General features: G+C 45.0%; 1 protein-coding gene across 1 annotated transcript in view; it reads right to left on the bottom strand.

Annotated features, from left to right (window-relative positions):
- RIPOR2 (RHO family interacting cell polarization regulator 2) overlaps positions 1 to 14,129 on the bottom strand; it is a 117,256-nt gene extending 103,127 nt beyond the window's left edge. Inside the window, exon 1 of the mRNA XM_030314713.1 lies at positions 13,970 to 14,129. Coding sequence (XP_030170573.1) covers positions 13,970 to 14,030 — 61 coding nt within the window. The 5' untranslated portion in view covers positions 14,031 to 14,129. The remainder of the gene's footprint in view (positions 1 to 13,969) is intronic.
- Positions 14,130 to 16,639: the final 2,510 nt, after the last annotated feature.

Here is a 16,639-nt window from a genome sequence, read left to right as displayed (position 1 = left end):
TCTCAGCCCCGGGTGGGAATTCAAGGTCAACAGCTGTGGCTGCGTGCCCCTGCGTTTCAGGTCCGAATTCACAGACATTTGGGCCTCTTCGCTGCTCAGAATACACTTGCCCTCTTGTTGGCATAGATGTGTCATTCTGCTCAAGTGCCTGCTGGAGTCCAAATATTTGACCGGGTATTTGAGTGTTTGGAGAGTTGCTCATGTGTTGATGTGTTCCTTTCATGGTTTTTGAGGATACCACAGAATATCTTACAGGAGGAAGAACATTTCCCCCCAGGATTAGAACAAAGAGAAGCGGCTGAACATGTAGCTTGGGGGATTTGACTTCAAATAAAAGCGATTGCGCTGGTTGCTAGCTCTTGACTGAGAAATGGATGTGTCACTGAGAAAAGCTGATAAATCTCCTTGGGGAAGGGAAAGAAGAGAGGAGTTTAGCAGTGGGATTGACCCCTCGTCTGCCTTCTGTTAGGAAGATAGACTGGAAATCTCTTCAGGTCTCCTCCGGCAGAGATTCTATGCATGTGTAGCCTCGGAGCAAGACGGAGAGAAATGCAAGCATTTCACTTGGTAAGCGTAGCACCCAATGTCAGGGGCCACGTTTGGACGCGCCTCCACGACTGTCAGCTTCGCAAGGGCATCAAGCTCTCGCCTTCAAAGACGCACCTGCAAGAAGTCTGCCCTGATCACCCAGCCCTTCCCCTCTGATCTGCCTTTTAATCTCCCTTTCGTGTTTGTAAACACCTCGTATTGCGTTCTTGAACTCCTGGTTTTATGGAACAGCCTGTATAGGGTCCTCTTAAGCTAGAGATGTGTCTGTGAGTAACTGTCAGTTATGCATATGCCGCTCTATCGTCAACGGTGCCACAGATGTTTCCTGAGTGCCCACTATCCTGGGGCCTTGGAGTGGGACTTCGTCAAGTCAGCCACTATCTATATACCATGAACGTCACTGTCCCGAACTGGGCTCCCGAACCCCGGCCATGGCCTGCTCTTCCGCACCTCCAAGCCCCCTCCTCCGGCAGCCTTCCTCCTCTGAGTAAAGACCCCGGTGATCCTTCCAGATGCTTGGGCCAAAGCCTTGGAGTTATCCTCGGCAACTCCCCCCGCCCCGCCCCTCACCTCCAGAATTAGTGTCAGGCCTGGGAAGGGCCCTGTCAGCTCTCTTCTGGAATATCTCAAGTCTCCCAAGTGGCCTCCCTGCCTTTGCCCTCCAAGCCCTCACCTTTATTTTCAAGACAAGAGTCAGAATGATCCTTTTGAAACGCAAATCAGATTATGGCACTTTGCTCAACACCCTCTAAAGCCTTCCATCCCCACCCTTACAAGGGCCTGGAGGACTTTACAAGGGCCGGAACCCCCCCCCTCCACCCCCCACCGGCCACCCCTGGATCTCATCTTCCGCTGCTCTCTGCTCCTGCACATTGTGCTGCAGCCACGCCGCCCCCCGGCTCCTCCTAGAACACTCTGCCCCAGAAGTGCGAGACAGACCTACAGTTCATGAAGCCTCTGGGTCTTTGTCAGCAAAGGCCTCCCTGACCACCATGTTCTATCCTTCTCAGCCGGCACTCAATTTTTCTTCATAACGCTTCTCTCCTCTGACACATCCTATCTTTACTTGCTTGTCTAGCGTCTGGCCGCCTTTCACTACAATACAACTTCATGAGGGCTGGGCTTTGTTATATTTCACTGCTGGCCCGGGAGCCGACGAGAACTGAACCTAGCACATGGGAGACATTCAATACATTTTCTCTAAACAGCCAAAAAAGTAAATCTTATATGCCTCTATGGTTCATAACATCCTGAGGGGGGCTGCCTCTTCTGATGATTGCGACTCCTTTCAAGAGCTTCCTCAGGAAGTGCTCATCTCAAAATATATTTACGCAGAGATTCTAAAAACTGATTCCCAACCAGGCAGAAATTGGTGGAAAGAATTCCCATACCTGACTCTTACACATTTGTTTCGAAGAACACAGTCTTTCTAGGATTGTATCAGGTACGCCCAGCCGTGGTCAGAATCCGCTCCCCAGAACCACTTCTGTCTCTCATGGCACTTCCGTCCCTACGTTAAATTTATGTGATTCAAGAAAAGGCAACCATTCTGCAGACTTTCAGGAACCACCTGGTACTTCGCTGTCTTGTTTGTTTGTTTTAGTGTAGCTATTCCTAACTCTTTTTTAAAACAACGTGGAGATACATACATGTGGTAAAATACACAGAAGACTAACCATCTTAATAATGAAGGGTACAGCTCAGTAATATGGAATACGTTCGCACTTTCTGCCACCCTTCTCCAGAGCTCTCTTCATCCTGCAAAACTGAAACTCTACCCTTAAACAACCCCCGATCCCCCCTTCCCTGCCCTTGGCTACCACCCTTGCATTTTCTGTTTCCAGAAATTTGACTATTTTAGATCATATAAGTGGACTCATACAGTGTTTGGTGGGGTGTTATTTTATTTTTGTAACTGGCTTCTTTCACCTAGCTAATGACCTCAGGGTCATCTATGTTACAGCCTATTTCAGAATCTCCTCCTTTTTTATGACTGAATAATATTCCAGTGCATATAGACCACATTTTGTTTGCCCATTCAGCCGTCAATGGACATTTGGGTGGCTTGCACCTTTTGACTATCGTGAATAATGCTGCTATGAACTTGAGTGTGCAAATATCTCTTCACGACCCTGCTTTTCAACTCTTTTGGAGGTGTACCCAGAAGTGGAATTTCTGGATCATCTGATAATTGTCATTTTTTGAGGAGCCGCCATACTGTGTTCCATAGCGGCTGCACCATTTTACGTTCTCACCAACAGCGGACAATGGCTCCTTGACTGCTTTTAACAACAAGATGTTTTCCCTTCCAGCAAGTTAGAACTACTCAACGCTGCCCAGTAGAGCTAAATATTCCTGCTGCTTCTCATGCTTAGCAACCAGGAGCCGAGTGGTCCCACTAAATGTGCATAAGTGTGTGGGGTGGTGCTTTTCCCTCACTCCTTCATGCCCGTTTTGAAAAGGCTTCCTTGTCCTCCAATTAACATGCAGCCTAAGTGGACACACACTGGTCTGCATTACAGACAAAAGGCCGTGGACAAGAGCCAGCACTGTTTTGGGATGATCAAAGCTCTGCTAATCCCATGTAATCTTCTCATGCCAAGGTAATGTATTTCCACTCGTGATTTCTTTGAGTGATTCCGCCCATGATGAACTGGGAGACTTGGGGTGATGTGGGGGGAAGAGCTGAGAATAGGACTGGAGTCATGCTCACACATCAGTCGTTCCTTACCAGGAGTTCCCAAGGGTTCCAGACCTTGGACACATGTGAACCCAAAGAGTCAAATGGGGAGAAAAGTCCCTTGAAGTGATGCAGAGGTATATAGGTGGAAAGGACCCGGGGTGCCTGGGTGGCTCAGTCCGTGAAGCATCTATCTGACTTTTGCTCAGGTCATGATCTCATGGTTGGTGAGTTTGAGCCCCGTGTAGGGCTCTGTGCTGACGGTTCAGAGCCCAGAGCCTGCTTCAGATTTTGTGTCTCCCTCTCTCTGCCCCTCCCCCACTCGCACTCTGTCCCTCTCTCAAAAGTAAATAAACATTAAAAAAAATAAGTGGAAAGGACCCTGGACACCCCCTGTGTGCTACTTTCTTTCACCTCATTCAACAATGGGCTGGGAGAACATGTCCCTAGTCCCACTGTGTCTCCTGCTTGAGTGGTATTGCCTTCTCTGGCCTCCCCAACCAGGGCACCCTGTCTGTGACTTTGCCTTGGACCACAGATTTTTCATCATCCTTCCAGTTGGTGTTACAGAGCAGTGTCATATGCTGACATATATTCTCTTAAAAGGAATATTTAAAGCAATAAAAGGGGAATAGAGCTCCTCTTAAATGGGGGTTTAAAAATGCTAAGACCTTCCCAGTACATGTGAAAAGGGGAAGAGCTGGTGGGAGACACAGTTAAGAAATCAATGACCTCAAGAGGCAACATGATTTGGAATTTTGGTAACATTGGCTTTTTCTATGAAGAGCCATACAGCAAATATTTTAGGCTTTGTGAGTCAAGAGGTAAAAACAAGGAAATTATGTAGATACCTCCACCACATAATGAGAGAAAACAAAATTATCACATATTTTTATCGACAAAATTTAAAATGTAATAATTGAGTACTTTTTTTTGTTTTGCAATACTGGTCTGCTTAGGAGAAGAATGGAATTCTTCTTTGGGTTAACATTTCACCTAATTGGAGTTCAGTGTTTAGTGTTCCCCATCATCAACTCAATTGCAAATGTTCTTCTGTAAAAACCATTCTTTTCTTGGAGGCTGTGCGCAGAAACAGGCAGCGGGCTGGGAGTAGCCTGCAGGCTGTAGTTTGGTTGACTTGACTTCTGAGTAGGTCAAGATGGGGTGGAGAGCCACTGACTCACTGAGTGCGGTTCTCAGCGTTGCCTAGTAGGTTGTAAAGGCATAAGCACCTGTCTTTCTGAAGTATCATGAGTGTTAGGAAGATGCATGGGGCTTTGTCCTCTCCTCTTTGCTGTAGCCTGTGTTGTAAATAACAGAATGTGTTTCCTTTCTCATGCAGATGACGATGCTCTTGACCCACCATCATCTGTCTCTCCAGGAGTGGGGAGGATTTGAGTTGACCCATCACTAGTCTACCCTGCCACAGCAGGTACAGTTTCTGCCCTCAAGGATCAGTTATGTGCACTGGTCATAACTTTCAGTGAGTGGTGCTCAATCAATATTTGTTGATGAGTTCACAGCAGGTTGATCGTATTAATTGTTCTCTAACCCATGTAGAATGATTATTGAGCAACCGAGCTAACATTTGTTCTCCTGTGCATGTGTGTGCACATTCACATATTTATAAAAAAAACATACACAAAGAGATCACCACAGTTTCTTCCAGGAGGTTTTATCATTGAAAATATTTTAGGGGCGCCTAGGTGGCTCAGTCAGTTAAGTGTCTGACGCTTGGTTTCGGCTCTGGTCACGATCTCTTGGTTTTGTAGTTTCGAGCCCCACATCGGGCTCTGTGCTGACAACATAGAGCCTGCTTAGGATTCTCTATCTCTGTCCCTCCCCTTCTTGGGTGTATACACACACACACATACACACACACACTCTCTCTCTCTCAAAAAAAAAAAAAAAAGAAAGAAACTATTTTAAAAAGCAATGGAAATAAGAACCAAACAAAACGCCACTAGAAGGGATGTTGTAGAAGCTTCATTTAATTGCTATCCTGAAATATTGTAACATGTATGTAATTCAAATTCCAATGGATGTTATCCTTAAATTAGAAATGTTTTAACAAATAAAGAGAGCCTAGCCTTTCTAAGATTACTGAGATGGGGGAGACAGTGTGCTATGTTTACTGCAAGTAAATATTTATCCGGGAAATAGAGACTGTATATTATAATAAATACTGGTAGAGACATGATTTCTGATGTCCAGAATTCCTGGCCAAGGCAAGGGGACTCTCTCCACAAGAAAACTGCCGTAGCGTATATTACTCTTTAATACTTAAAGAATTTTCAGAGGGAGACCAGACTGGCTAACAATAAACAAAATGGGTAGGAAGTCACATACTTATTCTGTGCCAAATGATGGGGTTATTCTGAGTTCTGCCTTGGTTACACGGTGGAGATCAGAAAGCAGCCAGGCTTGTTAATTCATGAGCCAGACGCACCTTTGTATTCCCAGGAAAGCATTTGAAATGCACTGTCTAAATAACTCTGCTCTCATCAGCTTGTGTCTTTGTTGATCACAGGCAGTAGGAGAAGAAGGGAATTGCATAGACCTGGGAGGCTGGGGCATCAGTTCGATAATAACTAACATTTACATAGTAAGCCCTTAATGGTTTCCGTTACCTCATACATTATCTCCTTTAACTTCACAGCAATTTTCCCTGGAGGTGACCATTACCATCATCATCATCACCAAGACCACCACCGTGGCTGCCACGGTCATCACCACCACCATCATCATCACCATCATGATGACCATCATCATCACCACCACCATCATCACCATCATGATGACCATCATCATCACCATGACCATCACTATCACCATCACCATCATCACCCCAACATCATTCTTATCACCATTATTATCATCATCCCTGTGTGGAAGAAGGTAAATGAAGCTTCCGAACCGATAGGTAACTTTCCTAAAGTCAAACTACTAGTAAATTGAAATAGATCTCTTGAGTCCAAAAATTTTGCTCTTTCTACTATGTTACCTGCCCTCAGTTTTGAAGTCTGAATAGTAACAACCAAAGATTTAAAAATAATGGTGGCTTCAAATTCTAAGCAAAGTACTTAATATAGCAATATGGCCAGAAAAGGGGTTTGGCCCCCTGCTAGAAGCTGTTTGCAGGGCAAGCATACAGTTTTACACACGGAGTTTAGATCCTTCAAAATAGCCATGTTTTCTGAAAAAGATTTTTCATCGTGCTTTTTAAGACTTAGAATTTGAACTTAAGTTTCAGTTTTTAGGGATACCAATGGAGATTAAAAGGGAGCTGAACATGTCACACTCCAAAGACATCCTTGGTACCCCTCACTATATCCACCAGAAGCTGAAGGAGAAGGTGTGTTTTTCCTAATATTTCAGTCATATAATTTATCTGAAAGTGGTTAAAAGTGCCTTCCACAAATCACGTCTGCATATTTGATTCTCGGACATACTTTTCTTCAAATACCATCTATCAGTTCATTGTGCTGTTACAGATAGGAAGAAAAATCCCACCACGGAAAATATTTTCATATTTTCTCTTTCTCAAAGTTTCCTGAATGCCAATTTATAGAGAAAAAAACTGAATTCAACTGCTCAGCCAGCTGACTCAAACTGTGATCTAAAAGTCAAGTTACTTTCTTCCTGTTTCTTAGCTCATTACATCTTAATACTGAATGGATGGTTTAGAATGAAGTCAAGAGGGAGAAGGGCCTGGCTGGTTTTCCCCTGTTTCTGTTTGAGTTGTAAAGTATACATATTTAAACTTTTAACCCCAATGATACAAAGACTAAGAAGGAAAACACTGCAATGAGAAGATGGCACCATAATCTCATCACTTTCGAGAAGATGGATCTTGTTCGTTCTTCTATTTAGAAATGTTCATTTCCTAGGGTTACAATTCCTAATACAGCAGAAGATAAAACACCCTCAAGATGTCTTCTCTGTCTGCTAGGTTATCTATTACTGAAAATCTTTACAAAGTTGACAGGGTTCTTTTTTTTTTCCCCCTCCCTCAATTGGGAAAACAGGCATCTCGTGCCTCCGAAAGTTTACATTTTTCTCACTTTTATATTTCAAGGCCCGCAATTCTTACTTTGAATCCATCACTGACCTTTAAGTGTCTTCTGCCTGAAGCGTTTGCTCAGCGAGGTAAAGCATGAAAAAGTGTAAGATGTGGAAAGTCCACGTGTGAGAGATACTGACAGAAGTTATTAATTTGCCCTCCATAGTAAAACTGGCCTTTATTCCCGCCCTTTGCTGTCCCGGCATGGGTCAAAACCTTTCTCTTAAAAATATCTAAACTTGATCAAGTAAATTGTTCTTTTTCCTGGAAGGGAAGTTCTAGACGCTGGATGAGATATGTTCTGTCTACACAGCACAAACGGGTTTTTTCAGCTTAAATAACCTGGTGTATCTGCCAACAAGGATCGAACACTTCAGATTCTCATCAGATGCCTCCTTCACTCCAGGTTGGACACATGCTGTCGAATCATCACCCTCACACTCAGTCAGGTACACCCACGTTTCAGCCTCCCCAGAAACCAGCCCCCAGTACAGCCTGGAACGTACTGAATAGGCCAACATCCCACCGGCACCTGCGCGTTTGGTTTCATTTTCTTTTCTCCATTTTCCTTGCTTGCTGAGACCGGTCACTATTTTTTTTCCCCCTTCCTCTCTAACTCTTCTCTGTCCTGGTAGCTGAGATAGTCATTGCAATTTGACTCAGCGAATACCTCTTCCTTCTGTAAAACCTCTTCTGAAATCCACTGAATCATAAACATCTTTGTTCAACATCACAGCTGCCTGCAAACAATCAATAGGCAAAATGTAGCCGTCCAAAAATAAATGAGAAGTTGAATGAGCGGACACTCGCTGAGCACAATAAAACACGTGAGGAATACTTAACTGGAGAAACCACATCTCTGGTGAACATGTTGACTTGAGTAAGTCAAGTGACTTCTATCAAGGAGGGAGGGCAACACTACCAGTTTATTTCACTGTTTTGGCCATAATAACTACACATTCCTTTGCTTCAAAGTATTTTTTTTTTTTTGGCTACACAGACAATGGGTATGCTCATAACGTTTCGCTCTCATGTCCTATAAAAGATATACGTGAGCATATCTTATACCATTCCTAAAAAGACTTGGCTGGCTGCCTCATAAAGATATTAGATAAGCATTTAAAATGCTTTATTTGTGCCATTGGGCCCCTTTGGCTTTGGCCTGATCTAAATAGGTCACTCTGAGGTCACTCGAGACCATAAATCAAGGGTGGGGGGGGGGTGGACATGTGGTTAAAACAGCCTGCATAGCTTTCGTGCGAGGTGCTATTTTCGTTTGTCCCTGAAATGACACCATCCATTTGGCACCAAAGAAAGCTTCCTAGACATCTATGGGAAGGGAATGTTTTGCAATAATCCAAGACATAGGTCACAGAGGCATGAGTTACCATGGGGAGGTCTGTGTCGGCTCCGGAGCTGGTGGTGACAACGTAGGAAAAACGACTTCCCAAGCGAAGCATTTATCCAGGACCGTGAGGAGGGGGACCTGACCCAAGCCGACTTGGCAAATCACGACAGCCAAGAGTGACCGGCTGTTTTCGACTCTGGAGACTAGGGCAACCTCTTCCTGGTCGCTTTCTAATCCCACATGAGAACCCCAGGTACGGACTCTCGGAGGAAGGTCCAACATAGCTGATTAGCGATTATATTTATACAACATAAAATGTGGCATAACCAGACAAAAAGCTCTGCCTCCTCCTGGCCGAGACGCATATCTTTACGTTCTAGCTTTATGTTCGCATTTTTATGTTTCATCTCTTAAGACTTTTTCCACAGAGGGCATGACTTCACCAGACTGAACTTTTAGGGTTTATTGCTTTTGTACGTATTGGGAATTGAATCTCTTCTTCCTTTCTTCTTTCTCTTAATCTTAGAAAGGGCACATGTGATTCAGTAAACAACATCCAAATATGCCAGATTAGAATAGACTGCGTTGTTGTCGACCTATTAAAAAGTATCTACCTTGGCTTCGTAAGCAGTAAAGACAGAGAGTCAGCATCCGCTCTGCTTACGGTTCTTGTTTTCTTTTTCTTCGATAAATCTTTTGTTTTCTTGCTCTCTCTAAAGCTGCAATGCCTTTTGAAAGGGAAAATGTGCTAATTGACTTGGCTTGGGGAAATGAGAGAGGTTTGGTTCAAAGTGAGTGGTATTGCTTCTTAAATATCTGCTGGTCTGCTTAAGAGCAACAGACAGCTAGGGGTGCCTGGGTGACTCAGTCAGTCGAGTGACTGACTTTGGCTCAGGTCGTGATCTCCGGGTTCATGAGTTTGAGCCCCGCATCGGGCTCTGTGCTGACTATGCACAGCCTGCTTCGGATCCTCTGTCCTCCTCTCTCTCTGCCCCTCCCTGCCCCTCCCCTGCTCATGCTCTCTAGAAGAAATTTTAAAAAAATGAGTGCTCTCTCTTCTGTCAGCTCATCTGCATCTGGGAGGGGTCCCCTACTTTGGGAAGGTTGAGAGGTTTCTTAGACACAGTGATCCAGGATGGGAAATTTTCTCATGCTATGCTGCCTTGTTCCAGCTCCGAAGAACATTTGGAGGTCTGGCAAAAGCTTTGCCGTTCCCTGCGGTCTTTCTAGAAGCAAGATCTTATGAGGCATGTGAGTGTCCTGGGAAAAAGGAGCCTGAGAAATATTTTGCACGCGTAACTGAGACCCCGTGGTGTGTTATTATTCTACCCATTGCACTCGACGGCAGATTATTGAGCAGGGCTGAAAACAGGGCAGTGACTTGTGGTTCTGAGGAAAATGGCAGCTACAGCTTTAACTTGGGCCAAGGAATAATTTCGGCTGCTGAACCAGCCACTGACCACCACCTGGGGAACTGTTTCCTCCCACACGCGAATTCCGTTCTGTTCCTGAAAGCTGGCCAAGGGCCTCCATTGTGCACGAGGCTTTTTCCTTTTTTCTGTTATTACTATTATCACCACCATAATTGCTAGAGTTATCATGACTATTATCCATCCAGCTAGGTTCTACTAACATACACCAGCCTAACTGTCAAGAAGGCACAGTGACAAAACAGATGAAGCCCTTTAATTTGATAAGTTTGAAATAATGACGGGAAAAGAGCATGTGATTCCACTGACTGATTTTTTCAATACCTTGGTAATCAAATCAATCATTTCCCCCCAAGAAAGAACAAAGTCTACCTGGTAGTAACCATTTTCTAAAAGGCAGGATGGTGTTGGGGTTATTCGGAAAACCAACCTGAGGCATTGTGTGTGTGTGTGTGTGTGTGTGTGTGTGTGTGTGTGTGTGTGTGAGAGAGAGAGAGAGAGAGAGAGAGAGGAGTAAATATAGAAATATTGGGGTTTCTGGAGGGTAGGTAGATTACTGCTTCTCTCTCTCGCTAACCATTTGCAACTCTCCCCTAGAACAGAACAGAATTATACACCAATGCTTCTCACTTCTGTGAACCTTAACATCTTCTTTAACCACAGAAAACAATAGCTGAAGCAAACAGGATTTCAGAAAGGCAGTTAAAAAAATATTGTGAGCATGACTCATTTTTTTTTTTTGCCCAGGTCCATAAATCTAAATGGATTTATATATACTTTTAAGCAAGTGGACCTAAATTCTAAATTTGTGTCCCTTTAGGGGGAAAGGGTTCTTTAAACATGTGTCCATTGCAAGGAAATATGGTTGCCTTAGTAACGAGCTCCTGGGCATTTTCCTTCCGTTATGTTAGAGAAAACTCATTGTACCGAAAGCTTTCTGCTTTCGTAGGCAGGCTAAATGAGCCAAAAGCTTGGGTGAAACAGAGCAAACATGAATTCTTCTAGGTAGATGTATGCCGCTGTGCAGAGAAAATTGAGCGATAGAATGCTGGAATTTTTAAAACCGAAATCTTACAGGATGTGTCATCGGCCCTCTTGTTTTAGATGAAAGGTAAGACTCAAAGAGATGAAATGATGTCCAGGACCCCACACGCCTGTGACGGCAGGGGCAGAGCTCCAGGCGAGCTCCTAGCAACCTGCCTGATGTGTTTTCACCATATCATAACCTCTGAAAAGTTGCTTATAGGCTGAAGTTCTTTTTTTAAATTTAAATCCAAGTTAGTTAACACGTACTGTAATACTGATTTCAGGAGGAGAATTTAGTGAGCCATCACTTCCATACAGCACCCAGTGCTCATCCCAACAAGTGCCCTACTCAATACCCGTCACCCTTCTAGCCCATCCCCCCACCTCCCACCAGAAACCCTCAGTTTGTTCTCTGTATGTAAGAGTCTCTTATGGTTTGTCTCCCTGTTTTTATCTTACTTTTCCTTCCCTTTCCCTATGTTCATCTGTTTTGTTTCTTAAATTCCACATGTGAGTGAAATCATATGATATTTGCCTTTCTCTGACTGATGTATTTTGCTTAGCGTAATACATTCTAGTTCCACCCACATTGTTGCAAATGGCAGGATTTCGTCCTTTTTGATGGCCAAGTAGTATTCCACTATAGATGGCTACCACATCTTCTTTATCTGTCCATCAGTTGATGGACATCTGGGCTCTCTCCCTACTTTGTATAAACTGAGTTCTATAAATAAGTCTTAGGCTGACCCAACGTGTACAAAAACTGTTCTACATCACCTTGTAGCCTCTCTATAAACCCATTTTTGTGACTACATAGTAGGAACGAGTATTTACTGAGTACTTACTATGTTGTGGGCGCTATTCCAAGCACTTCCCTGTAACTGGCTGTGAGGTTTGTACTCCACTAAAAAATTTTTTTATGTTTATTTTTTGAGAGAGAGAGACAGAGACAGACAGACAGAGTATGAGCGGGGGAGAGGCAGAGAGAGAGGGAAACACAGAATTCGAAGCAGGCTCCAGGCTCCGAGCTGTCAGCACAGAGCCTGACGTGGAGCTCAAACCCACGAACCGTTGAGATCATGACCTGAGCTGAAGTCGGACGCTTAACTGACTGAGCCACCCAGGTGCCCCTGTATTCCATTTTATCAGTGAGTAAACTGAGGCACAGAGCGATGAAGTAACCTGCTCAAAGTCACAGAGTGATTCAAGTGGCAGAAGCCAGGCGGTTTAACTAAACAGCTGGGCCCCCTGTTGACTGTCACTCCCAACAGAACTTGCTTAAATGAGTCACCCGCCAGACAAACGCTCGCATAAACTGGCCAACATGAGCCATAGCTTGGAGTACTGAATAAAAATAACACCGGACGTTGGAGTTAGAAGCATTCTTTCTCTCATCTTTGGAGATGAAGTTAGGTGAGAAATTGAGCCCAGAAAGTATAAAGCATATCACAGGTGAAGTGCAATGCAAACATTATGAACCTATTTTGAAGATGGTCTACAACCCAGTAGCTAGTACTGTGCCATTTTACCACTGAGGAAACTGAGGTTCGGTGTAGCAAGTTAAAGGACTTGTGTAAACCACAAAAGTAGTTCATGGCAAATGAGAATTTCAATCTGAATCCTGACTCCCAACCTGACTCTTCACCATGCTTGTTGAGGCTGAAGAACTCACCTTAATAACCCTGCATATTCGTGGGAGAGCTCCTACAGGTCACCAAGCCCTGCTGTACTGACATCTCAGCCCTCCCTGGGGGGGGGGGGGGGGGGGGGACACACATAAACTGTAGTGCAGCGCATTGGACTATAGATGGCGCTCATTAGCACCACAGTTACCCGCAAAAGCCTCCCTTTCCGGGAAGGAAATGTGGCCTGGGCGTTTTGGGGGCTGGGTGAAAAATGACCAGATTGTCCAGTCTAGGTTTATTTTCCTAGTTGTGAGCCTTTTTATAAGTCCTGATGGGAGTAAATATCTGAGGCCAAAGTTCAAGTGGCTCTAAATAGCTGTCATCAAAGTAAAGCAACGGACTGAGTTTGGCAAGCACCAACGAAGCTTGAGCTGGTATTCTTAAACCCGATTTCAGTTATGATGCAATTCCCATCAGGATTTTAAATATTTCTGAGGCCAGAGAAAAATAACAGAAAGATACACTGAAGCACTCAGAGTGTCCCCGAGTCCACATTACCATTTATTTCGACTATTTCAAATTCTAGAAAAGCTCTCACCTGTGGCCCATATCATTGGTAGCATTTGAACAAGACACCTGTAGGTTACTAGATTGGCTAACGAAAATCACAACCCTTACAGCCAAACCCCCACCCTACAGGTCTGCTCGTGGAAGAGCCATGAAGTAAGAGGGGAGACCCATATGGTACCAGTGGGTATTAGAAGCTAGCATCCCAGCCTGGAAGAAGAGGAAGAGGGCATCGACACCTGGGGTGCCAAATGTGTCTGAGGAAGAGAAAATGATCCAAGGGGAAAGGGAGAAGGGGGAGAGGCAGCGAGTGCAGATCAAAGCAATATGGTAGCATGGACAACCATCCCTGGTCCACTTGTCCAGCTGCTACCTTAGCAGCTCTGCTGGGTGCAAAGCACCATGACAGCTGTCCCTTAAGGTGTTAGCACAGAAGAGGGACAAGAGACATAATCTAATACTACCTTCTTCCCTAAACTAAACCTTTATTTAGTCATGACTTCCAAAAACAAGACATCTGGAGGAACCATTCAACTCCCTCATCTCCTGCTTTGCCTGGTATTCACTGGTGCCCAGATGATATCCACAACCACCAGGATGCTTTCAAAGTACCCAAGCTGGGCAAAAGTTCCAAAGCGAAGCAAAGTAGACCGGAATGGTTCCTGCCAGAAAGACGTTTACCTTCACCAAAAATGTCATCCTCTTCCTCGCCCGGGAGCTCCTCGGGGTCCAGATACTGCATCTTGGAGAGGGCGGCAGTCAGCGGGTGACGGCAGGTGTGCAGCCAGGACCGTTCCCACCACCACAGTGCGCAGGGGCAAGTTCCTCTCTGAGGGTTGCAGAAGCCCTCAGGGAAGGCAGCTTCCGCATCTGCCCTCCGAAAGCAGCTTCATTCATATGAATAGGCTCCCTGAGCCTTTCCAAGCCTGCATGCCAGGTGGGGTAATTCTCACCCCCCCCAGCCCCCCTAGAAGAAAGAACTTCTTTTGGAAGGGGGCTGCAGATCCGGTTGGGTCTGAACACAGATAGAACTTAAAGGCTGAGTGCAATGGATTCCTTCAGAGCGACAACTTTCATATTTTCTTAAGGAGGAAGGTGAGCTTTCAACTTTCGTACTTATGAATTTGAACACAATGGGTCGTGTTGAAAGAGACGGGGTTCACGTTTCTCATATCTTGGTTTTGCTTCAGTGACAATTTATCTGAAAGCAAAAGCCGCTGCGCCGCACCAAAGAGGCACCTGCAGGGACGCAGCCTCGGTTTCACTCCGAAGAAGTTGCCTTTTTCCTTTTTGCAAACCTCTTGCCTTTGGGGCTGAGAAACTCTGTTCCAGCCCAGCTCAGCACACATCTGGGCTCTTAGCGGCTCAATTCAATCTACGGTCAAGCAACAGAGAACTAGTTTGGTTCGAATGACTTTCATTTCACCCTATTTACCCAGCCTGGGTCTTCAGACTTTATCGCTAAAGAAGAAAGAAGAAAATGTGACTCAAAAGGGCAGCTCCTCCCAGAGGCAGGAGTAACCAGTGTGCTTTCACAAGAGTGTGGGGGCGGGGGCTGGCATCGCCATATGGAACCCCCCAAAGTGTGCTACGTTCTCCACGGCTATTCAAACACCAACCTGAGTGATGCTGCGATTTCATGGTGGGGGGGGGGGTTCCCAGAGCTCTCCATCGTGTTGCAAGACCTCACAGATGGTCAGAAGCCCAGAAAATGCAAACAGAGATAATGGTGAGGAGTTGGTAGCCCCCAGTGTTTACTTCCGGCAACTTTATTTCCCGAGTAGGGTTTTAAAACAAATAAATAAATAAATAAAATTTTAAAGTTTATTTATTTTGAGAGGGAGGCAGAGAGCGCGAGTGGGGGAGGGGCAGAGAGCGAGCGAGGGAGAGGATCCCAAGCAGGCCCAGCACTGTCAGTGCACAGCCCAACCCGGGGCTCGATCCCATGAACCGTGAGATCGTGACCTGAGCCGAAACCAAGAGTCAGTCGCCCAACTGACCGAACCACCCAGGCACCCCAAGAATGTATTTTTGATAGACTTTATTTTTTTAGAGCAGCTTTAGTTTCACAGCAAAATCGAGAGGCAGTAACGGTTTTCCCATATGCACCCTGCCCCCCCCACATCCACACCCTCCCCCACTGCCACCCCCCACCTCATCCCCAGCATCCACCGTCAGAGAGGCACATTTGTTACGACTGGTGCATCTACACGGACACGTCATGATCACTCAGAGTCCGGAGTTTACCTTCGGGTTCACTCCTGGTATTGTACACTCTGTGGATTTTGACAAATGTTTAACGACGTGTATCCACCATTACAGTATCATCCAAAGTAGTTTCGCTGCCCCCCAAATCCTCTGTGCTCTGCCTGTTCAGGCTTCCCTCCCACCTACCTCGTGGCAACCACTAATCTTAAAATACTGTCTCCCAAGCTCTGCCTTTTCCAGAATGTCATATAGTTGGACTTACACAGAATAGAGACTTTTCAGACTGCTGTCTTTCGCTTAGTGATATGCATTTAAATTCCTTCTATGTCTTTTCATGGCTTGGTAGGTCATTTCTTTTTCTTTTAAATTGTATTTTTTATTTTTAAAAATTTACATCCAAATTAGTTAGCATCTCGTGCAACAATGATTTCAGGAGTAGATTCCTTAATGATCCATTACCCATTTAGCCCAGCCCCCCTCCCACAACCCCTCCAGCAACCCTCGGTTTGTTCTCCATATTTATGAGTCTCGTCTGTTTTGTCCTCCTCCCTGTTTTTATATTATTTTTGTTTCCCTTCCCTTGTGTTCATCTGTTTTGTCTCTTAAAGTCCTCATATGAGTGAAGTCCTATGACTTTTGTCTTTCTTTGCCTAATTTCACTTAGCATAATACCCTCCAGTTCCATCCACGTAGTTGCAAATGGCAAGATTTCATTCTTTTTGATTGCTGAGTAATACTCCATTGTGTGTGTGTGTGTGTGTGTGTGTGTATATATATATATATATATACACATACACACACCACATCTTCTTTTTTTTTTTTTTTTTTTCAACATTTTTTTATTTATTTTTGGGACAGAGAGAGACAGAGCATGAATGGGGGAGGGGCAGAGAGAGAGGGAGACACAGAATCGGAAACAGGCTCCAGGCTCCGAGCCATCAGCCCAGAGCCTGACGCGGGGCTCGAACTCACGGACCGCGAGATCGTGACCTGGCTGAAGTCGGACGCTTAACCGACTGCGCCACCCAGGCGCCCCACACCACATCTTCTTTATCCATTCATCCATCAATGGACATTTGGGCTCTTTCCATACTTTGGCTATTGTCAGTAGTGCTGCTATAAACATGAGGGTGCATGTGTCCC

The sequence above is a fragment of the Lynx canadensis genome, chromosome B2, assembly GCF_007474595.2.
Source record: "Lynx canadensis isolate LIC74 chromosome B2, mLynCan4.pri.v2, whole genome shotgun sequence".
In the NCBI taxonomy this organism is placed as follows: Eukaryota; Metazoa; Chordata; class Mammalia; order Carnivora; family Felidae; genus Lynx; species Lynx canadensis.
This window is presented reverse-complemented; position numbering and strand designations above follow the sequence as displayed.